The following is a 24041-nucleotide window of genomic DNA, read 5'->3' on the forward strand; positions in this document are numbered from 1 at the left end:
ATGAGTCAACTCTTCGCACGAGGTGGCCCAAGTACTGGAGTTTCAGCTTCACCATCAGTCCTTCCAAAGAACACCCAGGGCTAATCTCCTTTAGAATGGACTGGTTGGATCTCCTTGCAGTCCAAGGGACTCTCAAGAGTCTTCTCCAACACCACAGTTCAAAAGCGTCAATTCTTCAGTGTTCAAATTTCTTCACAATCCAACTTTCACATCCATCCATACATGACCACTGGAAAAACCATAGCCTTGACTAGATAGACCTTTGTTGACAAAGTAATGTCTCTGCTTTTGAATATGCTATCCAGGTTGGTCATAACTTTCCTTCCAAGGAGTAACCATCTTTTTTATTTCATGGCTGCAATCACCATCTGCAGTGATTCTGGAGCCCCAAAAAATAAAGTCTGACACTGTTTCCACTGTTTCCCCATCTATTTCCCATGAAGTGATGGGACCAGAAGCCATGATCTTAGTTTTCTGAATATTGAGCTTTAAGCCAACTTTTTCACTCTCCTCTTTCACTTTCATCAGGAGGCTCTTTAGTTCCTCTTCACTTTCTGCCATAAGGGTGGTGTCATCTGCATATCTGAGGTTATTGATATTTCTCCCGGCAATCTTGATTCCAGCTTGTGCTTCCTCCAGCCCAGCGTTTCTCATGATGTACTCTGCATAGAAGATAAATAAGCAGGATGACAATATACAGCCTTGACTCACTCTTTTTCCTATTTGGAACCAGTCTGTTGTTCCACGTCCAGTTCTAACTGTTGCTTCCTGACCTGCATATAGGTTTCTCAAGAGGCAGGTCAGGTGGTCTGGGTATTCCCATCTCTTTCAGAATTTTCCAGTTTATTGTGATCCACACAGTCAAAGGTTGGCATAGTCAATAAAGCAGAAATAGATGTTTTTCTGGAACTCTCTTCCTTTTTTAGGTTGCTATAATTTATTTACTCAACAGCTGTTTGATGAATGCTTAATATGTGCCAAGGTTTGCACTGGTCTTCAAGTGACTTTTAAACATACATACATAGTTTCTTTATTTTTTTTATATCAAGTGATACTGGCTTTTGGCAGGGACATACTTGTTAACTAAACAACAAATAGTCATTAAGGATATCATAGCCTATTTGCCTGAAATCGACCAAGTATAAATGTTCTGTTTTCTTTTTTTCTTTAATTAATATGTAGCTAAATCATTGCAGTTCAATAGAATTTCTGCAGTCTTTGGTGAGAAGTGATAAAATGTATAATGTAATGCCCATTGTTCAAGGATTGTTTGGATCTGCATTCTATTAACTTATCACTGTTACTCTTTTACCACTTTAGGCTACCCTGAGCTTTCTCTAGCTGCAAAGCACATGGTTTCCGTTTTCACATTTGCACTATTTCCTGCCCATTTGCACACCCTTTATGGTCTCTTCCTGCAAATTACATCAAACAAATCCCTCGGTCATCAGTTCTCCCAGTTCAAGAATAAGGCAAGAATCCAGACTTTGAATCAGTAAAATGAGTTAATATTTAATGATAGAATTGGGATCTTTTCATCATTTCCATTCTCATATGTATATAATTTAAAACAAAAATGTGAGGTTGACAGTCTCCTAATTAATCTTTGGAAACATGGAGCTTTATTTTTTTTTTTTAGTTTTTTATTTTTTAAATTTTAAAATCTTTAATTCTTACATGCTTTCCCAAACATGAACCCCCCTCCCACCTCCCTCCCCATAACATCTTTCTGGGTCATCCCCATGCACCAGCCCCAAGCATGCTGCATCCTGCGTCAGACATAGACTGGCGATTCATTTCACATGATAGTATACATGTTAGAATGTCATTCTCCCAAATCATCCCACCCTCTCCCTCTCCCGCTGAGTCCAAAAGTCCGTTATACACATCTGTGTCTCTTCCCCTGTCTTGCATACAGGGTCGTCATTGCCATCTTCCTAAATTCCATATATATGTCTTAGTATACTGTATTGGTGTTTTTCTTTCTGGCTTACTTCACTCTGTATAATCGGCTCCAGTTTCATTCATCTCATCAGAACTGATTCAAATGAATTCTTTTTAACGGCTTTAATTTGCATCATTCTTGTGCTCAAGGAAAAGCCACCAGTTATTAAATGGTATAGGTTTCCTCTCTGAGAGAATTTGTCAGTAAAGAGGTAAAATTCTTTGCTGGTATTTTTCTACCTATGAGGAAAAAAAAAAAAAGTGATGATGAAGTAGTATGTTTCTCCTCTCCCCTTCCCTTCCCCATACCTCTCCTCTCTTCCCTTTTCTCTTCTTCCCTCCCTCTCTCTCCTCCTCCCTTCCTTTTGTTCTTTCATTGTATGTTTATATATTTGTTTAGAGTTGGTAGCAAATGTGCATGAGATGCTTCCCTTCACTTGAGAACTGGGAGTAGTGATTGACAGAGGGATTTGTTTGATCTAATTTTCAGGAAGAGACTATGAAGGGTGTGCAAATGGACAGGCAATAATACAAATGTGATAACAGAAACCATGTCCTTTGCAGCTAATGAAAGCTCAGGGTAGCCTAAAGGGGCAAGACAGTGACAGTGGTGAGACAGTATAAGAATATATGTTCAGGTCACAGTTGGCATTGCATTATTTCTTAAAACACTCTTCTGTTCAATTCTCCATTTATTTCAACCTTCAAATGGCGAATAATGAGTGCCAACTCTATCTCTGGTACTGTGTGAAATATTTAGCAAGAACAAGATACATCATACTCAAGTTCTGCTCAAGTTTGCATTTAGTAATTGCATCTTATAACTTAGAGTAAGAGAAGTCTGGATCACTTTCTCAGAATGTTGAGAATTCTAGAGATGTTGACCACTCATTTTCAAATTTGAGAATTGCAGAATACATTAAAAACAAAACCTTGTTACATTTTTGGTATCTAAATACCAAAACTGAATTGCTTGGAAAACATAGGCAGATGAATGACTTCAGTTCAACATGAATCCTCTCTGCTGTAGTCCCTGAGTACCCACTATGAAAACTCCTCTGCAATCCATTACTGTGATTACTATAATGCTATAAAAATGAACACAATTGTTCTTCACTAATTCCAGAGACTAATGACATAGAAATCCACAAGTTCTTCTAAGACATGTGGGCTTCATTTTTCAACAGGCCTTTTAGAAAGTATTTTGTAGTAAAATGAATAAGTGTATGTTGTAAACTTTCCTCAGTGAAAGCTTGAAAATTTCAATAGAGAAGAAACTTTACCCCCCCCCAAACTGGATAATCCTATAGGCTCTGTGACCACACCTTCTTTCCCCACAGCTTATTATACACATTCTCAAGCATTCTGCATGTTGTGCTTAGTCACTCAGTCATGTCGGATTCTTTGCAACCCCATGGACTGTAGCCCGCCAGGTGCCTCTGTCCATGGGGATTTTCTGGGTAAGAATAGTGGAGGGGGTTGCCATGCCCTTCTCCAGGAGATCTTCCCAACCCAGGGAATTGAACCCAGGTCTCCTGCATTGCAGGCGGATTCTTTACCACTGAGCCACCAGGGAAGCCCATACTACATGTTAAGAGCATTTTACAGAAAGCACCTATACCCCTAGCTAGATTCTTCTAGTATCATTTTTCTCTATGTCTTTAATTATGTGTACATTTCAACTATCCATCCACCAATATATCTTATTTTTATTCATTTATGCATAAGTTGTATAAATCTGTACACTTTCCCTTATCACTTCAGCATGTACGTCATTAACTAGCATTCAAGATCACTTACAGTTTCTTTCCTTTCATTGTAAAATAATTATGCAATGATATTCACAAAGCCTAAATGCATATTTGCTGGGTTTTTTTAAATGCATACACTTGTGTAATCCAAAATTTTGTCAGATAAAAACATCATCACTCAAGAAAGTTCCCTTACTTCTTTCCTGGTAAATCCCTACCATGACCCACCAGAAGAAAACTCTACTCTCCTTTTATTTTTAACCCTGTATTAGGTTTGGAGAAGGAAATGGCAATCCACTCCAGCACTCTTGCCTGGAAAATCCCATGGATGGAGGAGCCTGATAGGCTACAGTCCATGGGGTCCCAAACAGTCAGACACGACTGAGCGACTTCACTTCTTTTAGTACTAACATAAATTGATCATAGACAATGCACTATTCTTTGTAAGATTTATTTCATTCCACACAGTGTTTTTGAGATCTATCCATGATGTTGTCTGTATCCCTTCTGCCTTATTACTTATTGGCTGTATGAACATACAATATTTTATTTATGCATTTTCCTAATTGAAAGATGCATGGGCTATATCTAGCCATGTTCAGTTTTATATAAAAATGCCAGAACTTTCCAAAGTGGTTGTATCATTTAACCCTTTGTCAATGAAATTTCAGTTAATAGTCAAGCTAAGAAGAATTAATGAAAGGAAATCTTATTCAAGCCACACTAAACATTATAATCCAGGAGACAAACTCTCAGAAGCCCTGAGAGCTGTTCTGTCTGTCAGAAGGGGATGGCACAGTCATGTACATTTTCAAGACACAGGATATACTGATGTTTTACATAAAGTTCACCAAAGACTAATAGTCCAAGTAAGTATAGTACAAGGGCCTTCCTTGGTGGCTCAAATGGTAAAGAACCTGCCTGCCGTGCAGGAGACCCAGGTTCAGTCCCTATATCGGGAAGATCCCTTGGAGAAGGGAATGGCAACCCACTCCTGGTATCTCAGTTGGTAGAGAATCCACCTACAATGCAGGAGACCCTGGTTCGATTTCCTGGGTTGGGCAGTTCCACTGGAGAAGGGATAGGTTACTCACTCCAGTACTCTTGGGCCTCCCTTGTGGCTAAGCTAGTAAAGAATGCACCTGCAATGTGGGAGACCTGGGTTCAATCCCTGGGTTGGGAAGATCCCCTGGGAAAGGGAAAGGCTACCCAATCCAGTATTCTGGTCTGGAGAATTCCATGGACTATGTAGCCCATGGGGTCGCAAAGAGTCAGACACGACTGAGTGACTTTCACTCAATCACTCACTCACCAGTATCTCTTGTCTGGAGAATTCCATAGACATAGAAGACTAGCTAGCTATAGTCCATGGGGTTGCAAAGAGCTGGACACAACTGAGTAACGAACACTTTCACTTTTCACCAACATAGTACATGGGGAGCAGCAAGTCATTATGACCCCCTACAGATATGGGAAAAAATGTTATTCTTTTAAGAGGTTACATAGCTAGCATCAGAAGAAGGAGAAACAAAGATCTTCCTATGGAGCAGGCAGTCCCACCTTTGAGGTGCTCTGGTTAACATGAGGCGCAGATGTACAGTGCACTTTAGGAACAGAGGGAGGAGGCCCAAGCTAAGAGAGAGAATTTTGCTTTTAAATTTTCTTGTCCTTCTTTCAAATAAAATTTTATTTCATCATCTTCCATCAAATATGAAAGAGAATTTCATGTTTTACATGTTCACTAATATTTAGTAGTAGCAATTTTATTAATTCAAGCCATTCTGGTGGCTGTTCTGTAGAATTTCACATTATTAATTTGCTATTACTTGATAATTAATATTAATATTAATCACTTTTTCATATACATATGGAACAACCATGTATATCCTTTAATGAAGCATTTATGCAAATTTTTCTCCACATTTTAAATTTTGTTTTTGTATTTTTATCTCTGAGCTGGATGATTATTTATATATCTAAGAACTAGTCCTCTGATGTTACCCCTCAATATAGGGATCATATATGCATTTTATTGATGGTAATTTTGAAAGGCAGATTTTCATCTTGAAGATATCTAATGTATAATTTTAAATATTTCCTAGTTACTGCTTTTTGCGGCCTAAAAATGTTTTGCCTACTCCCAAGTCACAAAGATGCTTTTCTTTAAACGCCTTTTGTTTAGCTTTTGATAACTGTGTGGCATAAATTAAGGTTTATTTTGTCCATATAGAGATCAATTATTCCAGCACCATTTGTTGAAAAGACTTTGCTTTTTCTCATTGAATCACTTTACTGACTTTGTCAAAACTCAGAAGCTCATACATGTAACTATTTCTGGGTCTCTATTTGATTCTGATTTTCTATTTGTTATCCTTATGTCAGGTCAGCACTGTCTTTTTTACTATAGTTTTGCAATAGTTTTTAAGTTCTCCAACATCATTGTTCTTTTTTAAAGATTGCTATGCAAAGAGTCGGACACGACTGAGCAACTGAACTGAACTGAACTGATGAATATTCTAAAGTATCTGCAGTAGCTAAATAATCCTGATAAAATGACTCAATCACACTAAAATTCAAAGACTTTCTAGGTAAAATATAGATTATTAGAGTGCTGATATTGAGTGCAATGGAGACCAAACATGTAAATTAAAGTTTTTTGGAAATATTTCCATTTCTTCTTAGAGTACATTTCACAGTGCTGGTGGGATGATTAAAAGATAATCCATGTAAAGTTTTAAGTATAGAATAAGTTCCCAGTACTAGCTTTTAGTATATTACTATAAATAGATGGCTAACAAACTAATAAAGAAGAGATTTAATGATGTTTTACAATGAATAAAATCTTTTCTATTTCAGGTGCTCTGTAATTTTATTTATTAGGTAACTGAGCCTCAGTGAGGTTATCTGGATTTAAAATTTCTAGTACCATCTGTGAGATTTTTATTCAAAGTCCTATGTTTAATTTTTTCATTAGATTAATGCAACTCTTGCATGTAATAACTGTATCAGTGAGTTTATACCTGAATTTCCTATACTGCTTCTTGGAAATAACTTATATTACTTTTAAATAACTTATATTATTTGAATAACATAATACTGCATCCTTTAAATAACTTATATTACTGCATACTATAGTATGTAGCCACACTTTCAATAAAAGAAATTCTTTTCTATATCCTGCACTTTATAATACAGCCTCTAGAAGTACCCAACTTTCTAGTAAAGACCTGTGAAAATATTATTTATGAAATAGTCAATGAAATATGTTGTTACACAATCATTAAATCCTTTTCATAAGGTGGGATAACTGGTAATATGATAACTACATTTTATTTTATTTACTTTAAATTTTGTATCGACATCTACTTGTTCTATAATGTTCTTTGGATAGTTAATATAATGATCATATGCTTGCTTGAATTCAGAACATTTTAAAAATGCCTCATGCTTAAATGCAAAGATTGTTTTCTTCTTGTTAGAGTTCATGACATTTAACACTTGCATTCTAGATGGCAGTATGGAGCAAATTTATACGCCGCTTGTAAAAACTGTGTTTTTTCCCTATTCACCAAGTGAAAGACCTAGAGATGATGTGCAGGTTTAGTTAGGTAATGTGGCTAAATGTAAATGTAAGTAGACATGTAATTATTAACACTGGATGATTCAGATTAATACATACATCTGTAAATGCTCACAGTGAATCTCTGCTACTCACAATTGTGTTAATTTGAAAATTTTAGGTCTCCATATACATTGTGGCTGGAGAAGGAAATGGTAACCCATTCCAGTATTCTTGCCTGCAAAATCCCACAGACAGAGGAGCCTGACCGGCTATAGTCCTTGGCAGACAAAACTGAGAGACTAATACTACCTATATACATTGTGGTTGCACTATGAAATTTTTGCTCCCCCAAATTTAACTTATTTGCTTATGCTCAACAGTCAGGCAAGCTCATAAAAAGTAGTTTGCAGCTTACTTTTATTTTCATGTTCATAAGAAATATTTGACTACCACAATGTGTTCCTTTGAAAACAGAATTATGAAATCCTCCAAATAGTCTAATAAAAATTTAATATATACTCTACCTACGTATTCTCCATAATTAAAGTTCCTAATGTATATTACTCATCTGAATGATGGATACTATATAAAACAGTGCCTTTTTAATAAAAATTTATATCATTTCTTAGTGATCACTACTTTTAATTTTATCAAGCTTATCAAAGCATACAGTGGAAATCTAATTCAAAATCTTAATCACTTTCAGAACCTGATTTATCCATACTGTAAAATTGTCCATTTTTTTATGTTTTATGAACCACTTGGTAAGTTATTGGAGAAGGAAATGGCAATCCAATATAGTATGACATATATCATATAGCAGGTATACTGGCTTCCCTGGTGGCTCAGCCAGTAAAGAGTCTGCCTGCAATGCAGGAGACCTGGGTTTGAGCAGGTATATATGTAGTCCTTGGTAAGTTTTTTTTGTGCGTTTTATATTATATATATATATATATATATATATATATATATATATATATATATATATAATATAGCATGTTTTCTGTATCACTTGACCCCTTGATAAGTTTTTATCAAGGTCAACCTACTCCAGTATTCTTGCCTGGAAAATTCCATGGAAGAAGAACCTGGTGGGCTATAGTCCATGAGTCACAAAGTGTTGGACATGACTGAGCACATGTACACACATATTGTCTTAGGGTACAAAATTAGCTTCATAAGAAATGCAAATATTCCCCCCAAACTTTAATTTACATGTTTGGTCTCCATTGCACTCAATATCAGACACTAAGTCCCAGTCTATTCAGCTCTGTGGGGGTTGCATCATTGCACCAAGACACCTGCACTGCCGAAGCATCTAGGCTGACATTTGGTCCTTGGTAGCCTCGTGATCCAACCGGCAGGTCCCAAGATGTTCTCCTTAGCATCACCAAGTCCTCAGGCACTGCAGGTCACTAGTCTTTTCTCCTTTGAGGATCCATGGTCTCTTCTCAGTTATCCCGAAATATCCCTCTCTCCTGAGATCTCTAACAACTAAAGAAGGTCCCACAACCTAGAAAATGACCTCCGGTAGCAGAATACAGAGAACCATTCAAGACCAATTCTGTTCATTTCTCTTCAAATCTTCTCTAGCCTGTGAAAGAAGAAAACAGTTCTCCAACTAGTGAAATAAACAAGAAGGTCTCATGGATATTGGTTTTCTCCTCTGTTTTTATTTCTGTGCTGAATCATTTTCAACACAATAAATAGCTGTTTTTTTTTTTTCAACTCAAAATGTTTATATCATTAGGAAATGCAAGATTTTTAACATTTTAACATCGCATTAGGAAAGATTTTAACATTGCATTAGGAAATGCAAGATTTTTATCTGCTCTGTTACCCACAATGTATTGCAACGGATGATATTTAATGAATGGGGGGATGGTTTAGGGTGCAAGGAAATGGGAAAAGGGAGGAAATCACATTATATTTCAGAATACTATCCCACTACATTCTTATTTCCCTGAGTCAATTAAAGAAATTTCTTAGAATCCTATAAGGAAGCAGGCATATTTAGAGAAGATAAAACTGAAGTTTATTGCTGCTGGCTCACTCTCCTGAACCCAGGTCTGGCCAGCTCTCCATCTTTACTGCTTCTTTGAATTGTTGTTGCTGCTGAATCACTAAGTCCTGTCTGAGTCTTTGCTTCTTTGAATAGGGCTCCCCTAAGTCAGGGCTAGCAAAATGCTCTAAGGCAACACTGTAAGTGAGTTCCTAAGGTCTAAAATGAAGATGAAGACAATAAACATCTTTTTAATTAAATAATTTGAAATTCTAATTAAAAATTAGAAATTCTAATTAAATAATTAGACATTAAAGAAAACTGAGCACTGAAGAATTGATGCTTTTTAACTGTGGTGATGAAGAAGACTCTTGAGAGTCCCTTGGACTGCAAGGAGATCTGGTCAGTCCAACCTAAAGGAAATCAATCCTGAATATTCATTGGAAAGACTGATGCTGAAGCTGAAATTCCAATACTTTGGTCACCTGACATGAAGAACTGACTCATTGGAAAAGACCCTGATGCTGAGAAAGATTGAAGGCAGGAGGAGAAGGGGATGACAGAGGATGAGATGGTTGAATGGCATCACCGACTCGATGGACATGAGACTGAGCAAGCTCTGAAAGTTGGTGATGGACGGGGAAGCCTGGTGTGCTGCAGTCCATGGCGTAACAAAGAGGCTGGCACAACTGAGCGACTGAACTGAATTGAATTAGTAAGGATGAGAATGGAAAAACTCAAAAGCCCAGAAGGACTTAATATATTTTAATATGCTAGTAGAAATATGGTACAAAAAAATGTTCACACTTAATAGAGATACTTTACTGTCAAATATAAGTATCCCACTCCCTTATCCTTGTAAACTAAACCTTGTCAATTATTTGATAAAATAACCCCAAGTTCATTGAGTTGTGTTTCCTTAGTTGTCAGATTTATAATCTGTTTCAGAACATTAATCCATGTTGGTTAAATTCTTAACTGACTTATGTTTGAGTGGTTTAGTCATGTCTAAACATACGTAATTACACTTAATGTTATAGGTAATTACCAAATAGAAATAGTAATGGTCTCAGATGCACCATTTAAGATAGAGTATATTTGAGGGTGTATCATAGGACATCACATAAATATACATTTAAATATTCAGAGTTTGAAATTTACATGCTATGTACCAAGTATAAGGATTATGAATCAAAAAACTTAGGAGTAATTCTTTTTGAAGTTAGCAAATATTATGAAAATGTGTGATTTGTGTTTAAAGAAAAACCAAACAGACATTTCTTTTATATATATATATATATATAATCAAGGGCTTTCCTGGTGGCTCAGATGGTAAAGAATCTGCCTTCAGTCTAGTAGACCCGGGTTTGATCTGGGGTCAGGAAGATCCCCTGGAGAAGGAAATGGCAACCCACTCCAGTGTCCTTGCCTGGGAAATCCCATGGATAGAGGAGCCTGGTGGGCTATAGTCCATGGGGTTGCCAAGGGTCAGACATGACTGAGTGACTAATACTTGCGTATAATCAAAATCTGCCCCCTCCAGGGATTTTGTGAAGATATCCCAAAGACCCAGAAATCAAAGTTTCAAAGTTTCTCTGGTGAGTGAAAAAATGTTTAAAGCATCAAAATCACTTCTAAATGCTGGCTCTAGTCCTTCAGTATCACTTTCAAGTTCAGCTTTACTACTGAGAGAGAGAGAGCTGATCTTCAGTGCTCAAACTATTCCATGAGGTTCTCTCTGCAAATCTGTTCTCAGTCTGTATCCTCCAAGGAGACCAGTTATTCTGGATGATGATGAAGGTAAACCTGAAGGAGCTTTTGTTCTGAAGTCCCGTGGTTAACAGAACGCAGGCAATCGCAGCCCCAAAGCAGAGTTATTATCCAAAATGACCCACTCCAGGATAAGATCTCTTATCTCACCAAGTGCTTTTTATGACTGTTTTCTTGCTTCTGTATTTTACCTCCATTTGCTCTTTCTCTAGGTTTTTATTTGAAGATAATTTTGAAATGCCTTCCAACTATCCTTTTTGCAGCCTATCTATAACACTTGTTAATTTTTCTTTCTCAGACTAATGTCTTTCATTCTGAGGACATTTTCTTGGGCTAATAGAGGTCAGTTGATGTAGGAAATATCTTATCTTCATTTTAATTAATTTCTAGAACTGTAAAGAACCCTTTGAGAATTGTTTAGTTTACAGAATTTTGACTGGGCACACTTGAAAGTTCTCAATAGTAAAGATTTTTGTAAAAACTCATCTTAGCAAGACAATCGGGGGATACTTACATGCTAACTTGCTACAAATTTACTTCTTAAAACTCCATCATTAATATTGAAAATGCATAAAAGATTTCAGCGGATAAACTTATCAGGATCTACTTTTCATGGGCATTGTGAAGGGAAACAACACAGGAAACTGTTACTAAATCGTTATGCAAATGAGACTAAAGAACTCATGCTAACAATTGAAGAAGTTCATAAAGAGCCAAAAAATAAAGAATACAATAAAAAATCTTTGTAAAACCCATTTTAGATTTTTTTTTTTAATGGCAAGCATTAGTATTTATGCCTGCCTGTTTGTTTTAGTTAACTAGCATTATCTTTTCAATATTAAGGTTTTCAGGATTTTGTTTTTGTTAATTTTTTTTAGGCTCGAATCACCAACCAGGTCCTTGATAATGGAAGCTCCTCGGGGGGTCCAGGTGAGTGCTGCAGCTGGAGACTTCAAGGCCACCTGCAGAAAGGAGCTGCATTTGCAGTCCACAGAGGGGGAGGTAAGTTCTGAGGAGCAGACACTGGCCCTTTAATCCAGGGGCGGGGGTGGGGGGGTGCGTTTGCTTCTTATCATATTACAAGCTTATGGTTTCCGGTGAAGCATAAGGAACTGCTTCATAAGATCATCAGTTTCAGTTCAGTTGCTCAGTTGTGTCCGACTCTTTGCGACCCCATGAACTGCAGCACGCCAGGCCTCCCTGTCCATCACCAACTCCCGGAGTTCACTCAGACTCACGTCCATCGAACCAGTGATGCCATCCAGCCATCTCATCCTCTGTCGTCCCCTTCTCTTCCTGCCCCCAAGCTCTCCCAGCATCAAAGTCCTTTCCAATGAGTCAACTCTTCACATGAGGTGGCATAAGAGGGCTCAAATTATGAAAATAAGAATACTTCTTGAATATGAGGCTGGGTAAACCAAATATTATTTTCATAAGTCAAAGTTTTTGGTTTTTTTTCTACTGAAAAATACTCATTCATAATTTGATTGTAAGTTGGGCACTAAGTTCCTACAACTTCAAAATCAACAGATGAACAGAATGAACACAAAGATAATACCCAGAATGAAGGCGATCTTTGCTGTCTTTGCTCTGTGTTGGTCTTCGAAAAGTTTTTCCACAAAGTGCTTTGAAAGTTCATGGGTTTGTTGCGGTAGAAAGAGTACCTATATTTTTCTAAAAGAAAAACAAAAGTCACAAGTTTATTTAGCTATTTCACGCAGTTATTTCCCAGATAAAGAGATACATGATGGTTTTCTTTCGTGTCACTTTATTTCACCCAAGCATCTGTTTAAAATCAGTTGTCCTCATTCCTTTAAAGAACCTTGCTTTCTCTCACTGCCTGATTTACCCCTTTGTCTTCGGCTTTCCACTCTTTTTATTGGAATGTGATAGGCACGTATTTATTTTGTCTACTTTCTGTGTACATTGTGACTATCATGTCTGCAGAATCACGTTTTTGTCCATTTTGGAAATTCCTCAGCATTATGTCTTCAGATATTCCCTCTCTCCTTTTTCTCTAGCTCTCTAGGCCTTTCTCAGAAGCTCTGAAGATGCGTCTTTTCATTCTCTTAACCTTCCACATCCTTAGCCTCACCTTCTTCATTCCTATTTCTTTATTACCCTGTGCCTCACTCTGTGTGTTTATTCATGTCTACATGCCCCAGTTCCTGCCCCAGTTCCTACTCAGTGTCTAATCTCTCTTTCAATCCCTCCATCAAGCTTTTAATTTTAGTAATTTTGTTATTCATTTCTAAAATTCTCATCTCTTGTTTTTGTTGTTGTTGTTCAAATCTGCCTGGACATCTTGGTAGTTACTCTCATTTGCTTTTAATTCCACCTTAACTATTTCAAAACCTGATATATAATGCGTATCGATTCTATATATTTTTGTCATAATTCCCAAAGTACTTGAAGGCCTAAATCTGTTGTGATGCTATTTCTACCAGTTAGTTCCCTTAATAGTTTATTTCTTCATATGCTTTTTTTTTTTTTAATGAGTTTATAAAGGTCAAGCTGAGAAGGAAAAGCATGGACGAGTGATCTGAGAGAGATGCTCTAGAGCCTTTCGGACCTTCTTACATGTAAAGATGAGGGCAGACGTTAATAGAGTCAAAGGAGAACTTCCTTTCTTACCTTTATGCCAGTATCTGTTATTGATCTGAGATAAATTTGAATTGCACATTTGGCTTCCTATAAAAAATTTTTTTTAATTTTTAATTAGAGGATAATCACTTTATAATGTTGTGTTGGTTTCTGCCATATATCAACATGAGTCAGACATAGGTATACATAAGTCCCCTTCCTCTCGAACCCCCCTCCCTCTTCCCACCCCATCCCACCCCTCTAGGTTGTCACGGAGCACCAGGTTGAGCTCCCTGTGTTATATAGCAACTACCCATGAACTATCTATTTTACATATCGTAATGTATATATTTTAATGCTAGTCTCTCAATTTGTCCCACTGTCTCATTTCTTGCTTTGTCTTTAAGTCTCTTCTCTATGCTTGAGTCTCTATTCCTGCCCTGAAACTAGGTTGAACAGCACCATTTTTCTAGATTTCATATATATGTGTTACATGTGACATTTGTTTTTCTCTTTCTGATTTCACTCTGTACAACAGGCTCTAGGCTCATCCACCTCAGTAGAACTGATTCAAATTTGTTCCTTTTTATGACTGAGTAATATTCCACTATATATATATGTACCACAACTTCTTGGCTTCTTTTTTAGAAACAAATTTATTTCCAGGATCATTAGTATCTTAGTGTATATTACAGATTAAATGTTCTAGAAATATGTTTATAATATTGAAAATATGTATCCATACTACCTTTCAGGATTTCTTTCCACTACAGTTGCAGACTACAATACTTTGTCTACCACAGCAAGAAAGAAATCTTTCTTAAATATCTCACATCTTTTTTAAAGCATTGTTTTTGTCATGGTGATCATTTCATTCAAATTATTCATAATGAATCATCCCATAATAAGTATTGATGGTGATTAATCTCCACTCCACTCCTATTTATGCCCTACTTTACTTATGGTCTCATATTCAAAGTATCAGCAGAATCCTTGAATTTAATTACAGATTAAGATTTAATTGTGAATTATGCTATACATAAGTTATAGCCAAAGGTTTTCAGCTGTGGCCATTTTTTATATTAATAAAGTCACAGAAAAGCACATCACTTTCTATTAGAATAAAATAGCATGTAATTTTTTTAAGAAGAGATAGAAATTATGTAAAATCTTTCTCTTTGCTTCATTGACTATGGCATGAAAAAGCAGATCAACCAATTAACAGTACAGAAAAATATGAAGTCCCTACCCTTAGATAGTACTTAAATTCACTAAGATCTGAACAAAAATTATATTGAGGTAGCCCAAATAAATAAGAAGAAAACTGCACACACAGTTGTACACTGCAAAAGTTTCGACCATCTCAGACATAGTTTTGCAAGGAATTTCAAATTCAGCTCAGAAAACACCACGAATGACAATTGTATGTAAAATACTGAAAGTGTTATAATAACATATGTAATGCAGTAACTTAATAACATATATGTTACAAGATGACAGAGGAAGGAGAAATCAATTTTTACTTTTCAAACTAATTAAATATTCTGCTACAGCAATAGGTCTGATTTCAACAGGTAAGAATGGAATAAATGCATTCTTGTTGAGAGAAGAGTGAGCCTTGACTGAAAAGCTCAGGGATGTTAGTCTGACTGCCTGGAAGAGTTTCAGAGTAAATGGAATATATAGTTTATAGGGCAATATGGAATAAAATATCAATTTTAGAAGCTGGGCAGTGAGCAGTGTCACAGTACCTGCCTTAAGCAGAACAGACAGAGGTATGAGCAAGTCCGTCCGAGTTGCAGAAGCCTGGAGAGGATGGAAGGTTTGAAAAGAATGTACAACACTCCATTTTACTTCATAACTTGCTTTTCTGTTTCAAATCCAGAAAACGTTATTTTCCCTCTCCTTTCTTTTCTTTTTTATGTGGAAATCCATTGTTTATTCAGTCATCTATCCTTTTGTGGAAGGATGTTATATCTGTAAAGCTAACTCAAAATTCAGGATTTTATTTTAAAAATTCACTAGAATTAGACCGTTTACAAGCATTTTCTTCTTTTTCTCTTTCTTTTTTGGTTCCTTTTCTTATGTAATTTTATATTATTATTGAGGTAAAAGTTTTATAGAACATTGTATACATTTCAGGTGTACACCATCATAATTTGACATCTGTATACCCTACAAGGCTACCCACTCCAGTATTCTGGCCTGGAGAATTCCATGGACTATACTCCACGGGGTCACAAAGTGTCGGACATGACTGAGCAACTTTCACTTCACTTTATACACTACAAAATAATCACCACCAAAGGTCCAGTTATCATCCTTTCCCATATAATTAGGCCAGTTGAGTTGCTTAGTCGTGTCCGATGCTTTGTGACTCCATGGACTGCAGCACACCAGGCTTCCCATCACCAACTCTGGGAGCTTGCTCAAACTTATGTCCATCAAGTCAGTCATGCTATCCAACCATCTCATCCTCTGTTATCCCCTTCTCCTCCTGCCTTCAGTCTTTCCTGTTGGCTAAAAAGTTCATTCAGGTTTTTCTGTAAGATGTTACGGAAAAAACACGAACAAATTTTTAACCAACCAGTAATTAACACTCTTTTTTCTCTTTTCCAATATCCTATTCATTTTATCTATTAATAAAAGCTACTCCCATAAGTGGATGAGGCTACAGTGTGGATCTCAGAAGTTTATGGAATTAAGTATTCTCATGGAGCTAAATATTGTCTAGTGCATGTATGCTAAGTGGTTTCAGTCATGTCTGACTCTGTGCAACCCTATGGACTATAGCATTCCAGGCTTCGCTACACGTGGGATTCTCCAGGCAAGAACACTGGAGTAGGTTCCCATGCTCTCCTCCAGGGTATCTTCCCAACCCAAGGATTGAACCTGCATCACTTATATCTCCTGCACTGGCAGGCAGGTTCTTTATCACTAGCACCACCTGGGAAGCCCAAGAACTGGAAGGCACTGCTGGAGCTAAACTGAAGCGGGCCACACAGGAGGTGCAAGGCTAACGCCATTGATGGGCCACAACAGCTAGGCTTGCTTCCTGAGGCTGCTACCTGAATGCCCTGCTTGTGTAAAAATAGCTACTCTCCACATTTATTCAGTCAGGCTACACCAAGGGAAACACAATCAGTTTCAAACTACAAAACTCAGTGATGTGGCCTGGTGTCAGCAAGCCTCTGAAAGCCACTGGGATTGGCAGTAGCACCTGTTTCTGTGCTTATTAAGGAAATGAGGCCCAACATTTATACCCCCAAAATGTGTTGTCGTTTTCTTTTCCTTATTTTTGTATACTTTTAACTTTTGCATCAGGGGAAAAGGAAATCTTCTTAAAAAAAAAAAATAGGAGTCCTTTCTTTCTGTTTGCTTTTTGGTTACTTAACCTGGAAAAAATTATGAGGTAATAAAATTTCAGCATTTGATACCTACAAACAAAACCTTTGATTATGCTTTCTTAAATTTGAATACTGTCGGTAAAGGCAATCATTTTTACTTCATAATTTATCCATTTATTAAAAAACTATTTGTATTATATGGAAGCTGTACATGCAAGGTCAAACATTGTGATGTTATAAAAAAAATCAGACTTCAAGAAGGTCATGGTTTATTAGAGAAAGTAATATATCAATATGACTATAAAATATCAAGCGATGAACCAAAAAGATATTAATAAAAATGCCATGTGAGAACCAAATAAGAAGTCTTTCCATCTTGGGGCATAGAGTTTTTATTCTTGAGGCTGAGAATTTTAGCCTAGAGGAGAGAGACATGTACAAGTGCAGGAAAAGCATTATATCACTGTTCTATAATCTTGAACCAATGACAGGTCCCGCCCTAACAGATATTACTTGCAAATAAGAGAAGTAAACAATGAATGAATGGATGCACACTTAATATAATGTTAGAAAGGGGTTGTTACTATAGAGCTAAGTAAAGCTGGTAAGGAGAGATTGCTGGATCTGTGTCACTTCAATAGGGAGGTTAGGAAAGTCCTCTTTTAGCAGATGACCTTTTAATAGAGACCTGAACAAATATGCTCACATCTAAAATTTATCTGAAATGTACACATCTATGGTATAGGAATTATTTTTCTAGCTTATTCTAAATGTGCCATAGATTTCTATATTTCAAAAAAAAAAATTTTAATATATAAAAAACGAGGCAAACAGGGGAAATCTCCCTCCTGTCCCTGTTCTCTGTTTAGTCACTAAGTCGTGACCAACTCCTTTGAAACCTACAGCCCACCAGGCTCCTCTGTCCATGGGATTCTCCAGGAAAGAATACTAAAGTGAGTTGCCATTTCCTTCTCCAGGGGATCTTCCCAACCCAGGAATCAAATTCACATCTCCGGTGTTAGCAGGCAGATTCTTTACCACTGAGCTACCAAGGAAGCCCTCACCCCTGTTTTCTAACCACCCCATTAATATCTATCCTCACTCATAAATATTTGGAGAAATTCTTTTCAGGCTAGGAACAGAAGGAATTAAAAAGCGCTGAGGCCAGAGTTGTTCTGGTATGTTTGAGAAAATGTGAGAGCTCCAGGAAGAAGAATTAAAGGAAATGATATTAGAGAGAGAGGCCAGATCTTATAGGACTTGTGGACAGTGAAAAGTAATGAAGATTCATTTTAAGTGTGGTGGAGGCCATTAGAGAATTGTGAGCATGATATGACATGATTTGATTTGTGTTTCTTAGAAGTTTACTCCAGCCGTTTGTATCATAGACTCTAGGAGGACAAGAATGGCCTCTGGGAGGCCAATTAGGGGGCTAGTGCAAGAGTACTAGTAAGAAATGATTAGGACTCAGGATGAAGGCCAAAATGGAGTATTCTTTTGTTTTCCTGTCAATTTAGAGATGCCTATAGGCAGTAGTTAGCTACATAACAATAGAACCAAGACATAGCTAGAAAGAGTCCAGTTTCTTTGCTCGTTCAAATTCATGATCTAATGTTCCTTTCTTTGGATGGTTCCCCATGCATGTCAAAACCATGGCCCGGAAAGTGTTGAGTCCATGATTTGAAATAAGTGAACTAATTTTACAAGTTAGAAGATTTAGCAGCATAGGTGTTAAGTACAGGTAATATATTTTTTCATGGAGACTTCAAACCTGATTATATTTAATTATCTGCTGCTTATTGTGCACTTTATCTACTTGATGTCTACTGTGAGTCAACATGATTTTATGAGTATTTTTTTAAAAATTAAACCAGAGAGTCAAATTTTTTAAAGTAATTGCCCATCACTTCACTAATGGCATGTCCTTAACCATCCTTATTTCTCCGTATATTCTTTAGACTGGCAAGATTAAGTGAAATGAAGAGACAGTCAAAATCATTCAGTTTCTGGGCCGTCTGAATAACTGCATTGGCCCCCTAAGCAGATTGTACCATCTTGCTTTTCCGATCAAGGACCATCTCTCTGAACACACCACGTGTCAAAGGCTGGGGTGGCGGGTTGTACCTCAGGAATACAATTTGTTGGTTCCACAAAGCTTGGCAGCTAAACCAGCAGAATTGTTTGTCCTGTGGTCTTGTTATACCATGTTGTAGTGCTCTTAAGAATACAGAATGCTAAAAGGAAGTAAAATGCAGTTTCTTTCCCCCTAGATATTTTTGAACGCGGATACAATCCGGCTGGGAAACCTGCCGACCGGCTCCTTTTCCCCTTCTTCACCCAGTTCCTCCCACTCTCGGCAGACAGTGTATGAACTGTGTGTCTGCCCCAACGGCAAACTGTACCTGTCTCCAGCCGGGGTTGGGTCCACGTGTCAGTCCAGTAGCAACATCTGCTTGTGGAGCTGAAGTGACTGATCTCTCCTCACACCAGAATAGCCTTTTGTTCCCGTCCGTCTGCTTCACAGTTCTGCTCCGTTTCCCTCGTGATCAGTCCAGAGCTTCTCCAAATGGTCCACAGAGCACCTCCTTCCGGGGTAAGCAGGGAGTCTGGCCACCTTCCCCCTCGATTTTCTGTGCTGCTCGACCCGGCGAGTGTGAGTGACAGAACGGTGGAAGAACCATCTTCAGCAGGAAAACTGGATCATAATCTTTGCTCAAAAGGGAGAATAACATAGGTGCCTTTGCTACATGAAGTGAAGCACACAGTTTTAGATTTTTGCAGGACCTGGATATGGACTGCACATATATACATTTACATAGATGAAATTCCCAGTATCCAATGGCAAGATGACATGGTTAACCCTGTAAGAAAACTAATTCTACAGTCTGAAAGCACAATTTTCCATTCATCTTTTTGGATGTAAACTTTTATCCCCGAATTTTAAAATTTTAAAGCATTATGTAATGCTTGCTTTACTAAAAATTCAATTCAATACATGGTTTTTAACAAGACAAGACAGAATCCCACCCTGAGTTTTCTTTGTTTCTTTAAATTCAATGTGTTGTTACTCTTTGTCTACTAAGTCTAGAATTTTGTACATTAGGTAATTTTGAAAGCTCTCAGCAATAGAATCTTTACAGAATTAACAAAATGCCATTATACCATCATTTGTCAGATCTGAATGGCCTGATGTAGTGTTGACTTGGCTATTGCATGTGACGTATTTGCTTTTAAGAAAACATCTAATTTATTGCAATATAAGATAGGATTAAGAGGGACATACTGATGGTATAGAATCCATAGGTTTTTTTTTTTAATTGACATAATATCCACTAGGCTCCAATAGTACAATTTTTGTTTGCTTCATTCACTTTATACTTAACTCAGACTGCTAAAATTCAAACATCCTAAATAAAAACTACTGTGATGCCTAATGCTGAGAATGAATTCACTTTCCATTGGAATATCATCTACAGAATTATATCTATGTATTTTTTATTGGAGATTAAGACTTAAGGATGGTAGAAATTAAATTAAAAATCCCTGCTTAAACAGTAAAACATAAAACTGTTAGCAAACATGTTGAAAATGTGTTTACTCCATCAGATTCTTATTTTAAGGAATTTAGTCACATTCCCTTGCAGCTGTTAATATTTAGTTATTTATATTAGACTGTTAAGCTACCCTGACATTAGAGCATAGTTTCTTCTATCCTCCAGTGCTTATTTTTGTAAATTCACTCCTAATAAATAACTCCAAAATACTGTAGGTTCACTTTCCACAACACCCCTTAATTCAAATTCTTGCAATTTACAGAATCCAAGAATAGAAAATTGTATTAAATAGTTCCTACTATGGGAAGGTGACTTGATTACTGTAAGGTAAGTCTTTAATTTTCACATGTCAATTCATCTTTCTCCCCAGTACACACTATATTACAGGTGTGTGGAGGTTTCATTTTGGGGGTCCATGACTGTAGAAACTTTGGAGTTCAGGACTCTGTGGCACAGGGTGAAGTTGGAGATTGGAACTTGTAGAAATAATTTGATTAGTTGAAGTAAGATATTCAAGTAATGCAAGCAGCGAAGTGAACCCTTTGACCAGAATTATATTCTTTGGACAATGTAACACATCAAATATCTGAAAAAGCTCCATTTCACTGTACTAGGCGAAGTCAGAAAGCTAGTACAGTTTTATTGCTTTTAAAATAGAACTTGTGTCGGGTGTTATTATATAAAACTTTAAGTCAATATCGGAGTAAAAATAAGAAGTGAAATTCCTTAAAAAGTCATATCCTAACATATTTGTTTAATTTATTTAAGGTAAAACATTAGAATTTACTGTGATAAACTTTCACATTGGTTTTTGCATAATACACAAATTATAACATGAAAAATTTTGAGAAATTATGGGTGCTAATCACTGTATTATGGACCTTTTAGGAAAATACTGTTTATTAATTTGAGGCATATTCAAATTATAAACATCCCTAAATTAAAACAGAAAGTTTTTTAGTCAAATGGGAACAATTGTTTTGTTTAGTGATTAACCCTGTTTCTAATCTCAGCTCTGTCTTCTAATCAATCAGTTGATTTAGGCAGTCTGGGAATATATCCAGGCTTTAGTTTACTCAACTTTACAACTTTTACAAAGTGTTGAATCAAATGATCTCTTGAGATTCCTTCCAGCTCTAACATGTCCTAGTTTCAAGAGCAAATATTATAGAAAGCGAAAGGGGCCGTCAAAATTTTAAACTATATGTAATGAGAGGAGAAAAGATAAAAAGTGTAAAAAACCAATTCCAGTGAAGGGCTGTCAGATTTTGAATTCACATGTAGGTTAAATGCTATAAACACAATTCAAAAGAAATGTATAAGAGATTTAAACTATGTATAGATGATGTAAAAATATCTGCTCAATGTAGTAAAAAAAAAAAAAGTGATACAGATGGATTTCCTATCCAACTAATTCTAAGTGGTTGGTTTAAAGTAGTTGACTGGCTGTTTTAGATTCTTAGAATCTAAGTATAAACTCAGCCTCAGAGTTTGGGCTTTTACTAAAGGCATAGAAATTTGCTCTGAAATGTCCTTAATTTCCTCATAAAAGAAGACTGGCTTGTTTTTCAATACAGAGTTTCCTTAATTGCAGACTACCCAAACAGATCAGTTATCTGTTTTTCCAGGGCCGTTTTTGTGTTACAAGGTCTATAAATATAGTGCACTTGACTTAGATGCAAATTTTGTCTTTCCCAAATTAAACTCAGAAAAGTGATTTCTGTAAAGTGTACTATATGGGCCCTAAGCTTGGTACTGGTTTAACTGGAGAAGACAGTAAGGGAAGAAAGGAGGAAGGCAGGTAAGCAGACAGGAAAGAAGGAAAGAGAAGAAAGAACTGACGGCATTCTAGCACTTAAATTCTCAGCTGAGAGCTGATGCCCAGAGGAGTATCTGCCTTCAGGTTCTGAGGTCAAAATAAGAGAAGCCAAGAGGACACACTATTTTTTTCTTTCAGAATATTTCAGTAAGACACTTGCCCTTCTCCCACCCAAAAACCACACTTCCAAATTTCTTCCAAAATTTCTATTCTGTACTTCTTAGTCCATCTTTCTTTCTCTTATTTTACTGTGAACCATAAACTGCATAATCTGGTATGAAACTACTTTTCAGCTACTTAACCAATTATTGAAAAATTACATGCTTTGTATTTTACATTAACCTGGAAATCTTGGATTTCAGTATCTCAGATCTCTGAAAATGGAGCCAGGAGTTACAACTGTGTTTCTCCCCCCACTTATTCATATGATCTTAAGAAATGTATTTAATTATCATGATCACCATTTACTTCTCTTTGCAACAGCTACACCAAACTGAAAGTTATGCTTGGTTACCTTCATCTCTAAATTTCAGTGATTCCCTTAAGAAAAGACTCAGCAATCTTGAGTTCAGTAGCCTCTTCTGAATTTATCTCCTTCTGTACCTAAACATCTTGTTTATAACCCAGAAGCCAATCCCTATTCCTTTTTTAATACTCCCTTTCTTACTCTAATTATTGGAACATTAATGTCCCTTTCAGAAAACCACACTTTGTTGACAGGCTTCAGTAATATGGTTAACATTAAAGAGAAAGCAAATGTATTTAGGTCTGTTTACATATGATCATTTAGGAAACTATTAGAAGTGTTTACCAAATATTTATTCTCTATTAATCATTCTATGATTACTTATCTCCATCAAACTAAAAGGCATTGGTCTTTTGAAGACATGGTAATTTGATCACAAAGGTCAGTTGCTGGATTCCTTGTAACATGTTATGCCATTCCTATGTATTCTGCCATCTGAATTACTTAGTTGGACAGTGCCGCATTTTATAAAACTGGCATTTGATACAGTAATACTCCTCATGAACCCTTGCAAACTTGGTATCTCTGTATGAGGCAGGCAGCAATAGGTAGAGATATGGAGAGGGTTTAAGGCATTTAAGTGCTTTTTATGGCAGGTAATATCAATATCATAATAGTAAATTATTAAAATAGTTGATATCTAATGGCCAAATTCTCCATATAGCCATCAAAACTAAACTCATCTTAGAGTCTTTTATGAGTGAGGTCTTGTCACCTTATTCTTCCAGTAGCTTTGGTCTAATTAGAATTGCTCATGTGACCATATTTAAAAATACTTGGAGAAATTATTTTCCTCTGCGTACTAGTGTATATTGTAATAATGAATATTTCCAAATGTTATGATCACAAAGAAAAATAATATTGCATTTTTATTCATTTAAAACAATCATAAACTAATGAATGACCTCATTGAACAATGTTATTCATTTTGTTTTATATCACAGTTCATTAATTGTTTAAATGTCAAAGACCAAAGACTGGGATTTCTATTGTATTTATTCTAAACACTGCTGCTTCTACTAATTTATTCAAATTAATAGGAGGGCTTATAATTACAACATGAAGTAGTACACATCCTCCTTGCAGGATTCTGAGCTATAGATCATTGATTCATGCTTTTGTTTTAGAAGGAAAACTGTGTTAGTATAGTCCATGCACCTTTTATACATGTGTAGTAAACACC

The 24041-nt window shown here is 36.5% G+C and overlaps 1 protein-coding gene across 2 annotated transcripts in view; it reads left to right on the forward strand.

The window, feature by feature from the left end:
• SGCZ (sarcoglycan zeta) overlaps positions 1 to 20393 on the forward strand; it is a 422745-nt gene extending 402352 nt beyond the window's left edge. For both annotated transcript variants that reach the window (XM_069573132.1, XM_069573133.1), the window contains 2 exons: positions 11908 to 12031; positions 19230 to 20393. In XM_069573132.1, coding sequence (XP_069429233.1) covers positions 11908 to 12031; positions 19230 to 19424 — 319 coding nt within the window. In that variant the 3' untranslated portion in view covers positions 19425 to 20393. The remainder of the gene's footprint in view (positions 1 to 11907; positions 12032 to 19229) is intronic.
• Positions 20394 to 24041: the final 3648 nt, after the last annotated feature.

Source organism: Ovis canadensis, chromosome 26 (genome assembly GCF_042477335.2).
Source record: "Ovis canadensis isolate MfBH-ARS-UI-01 breed Bighorn chromosome 26, ARS-UI_OviCan_v2, whole genome shotgun sequence".
Classification (NCBI taxonomy): Eukaryota; Metazoa; Chordata; class Mammalia; order Artiodactyla; family Bovidae; genus Ovis; species Ovis canadensis.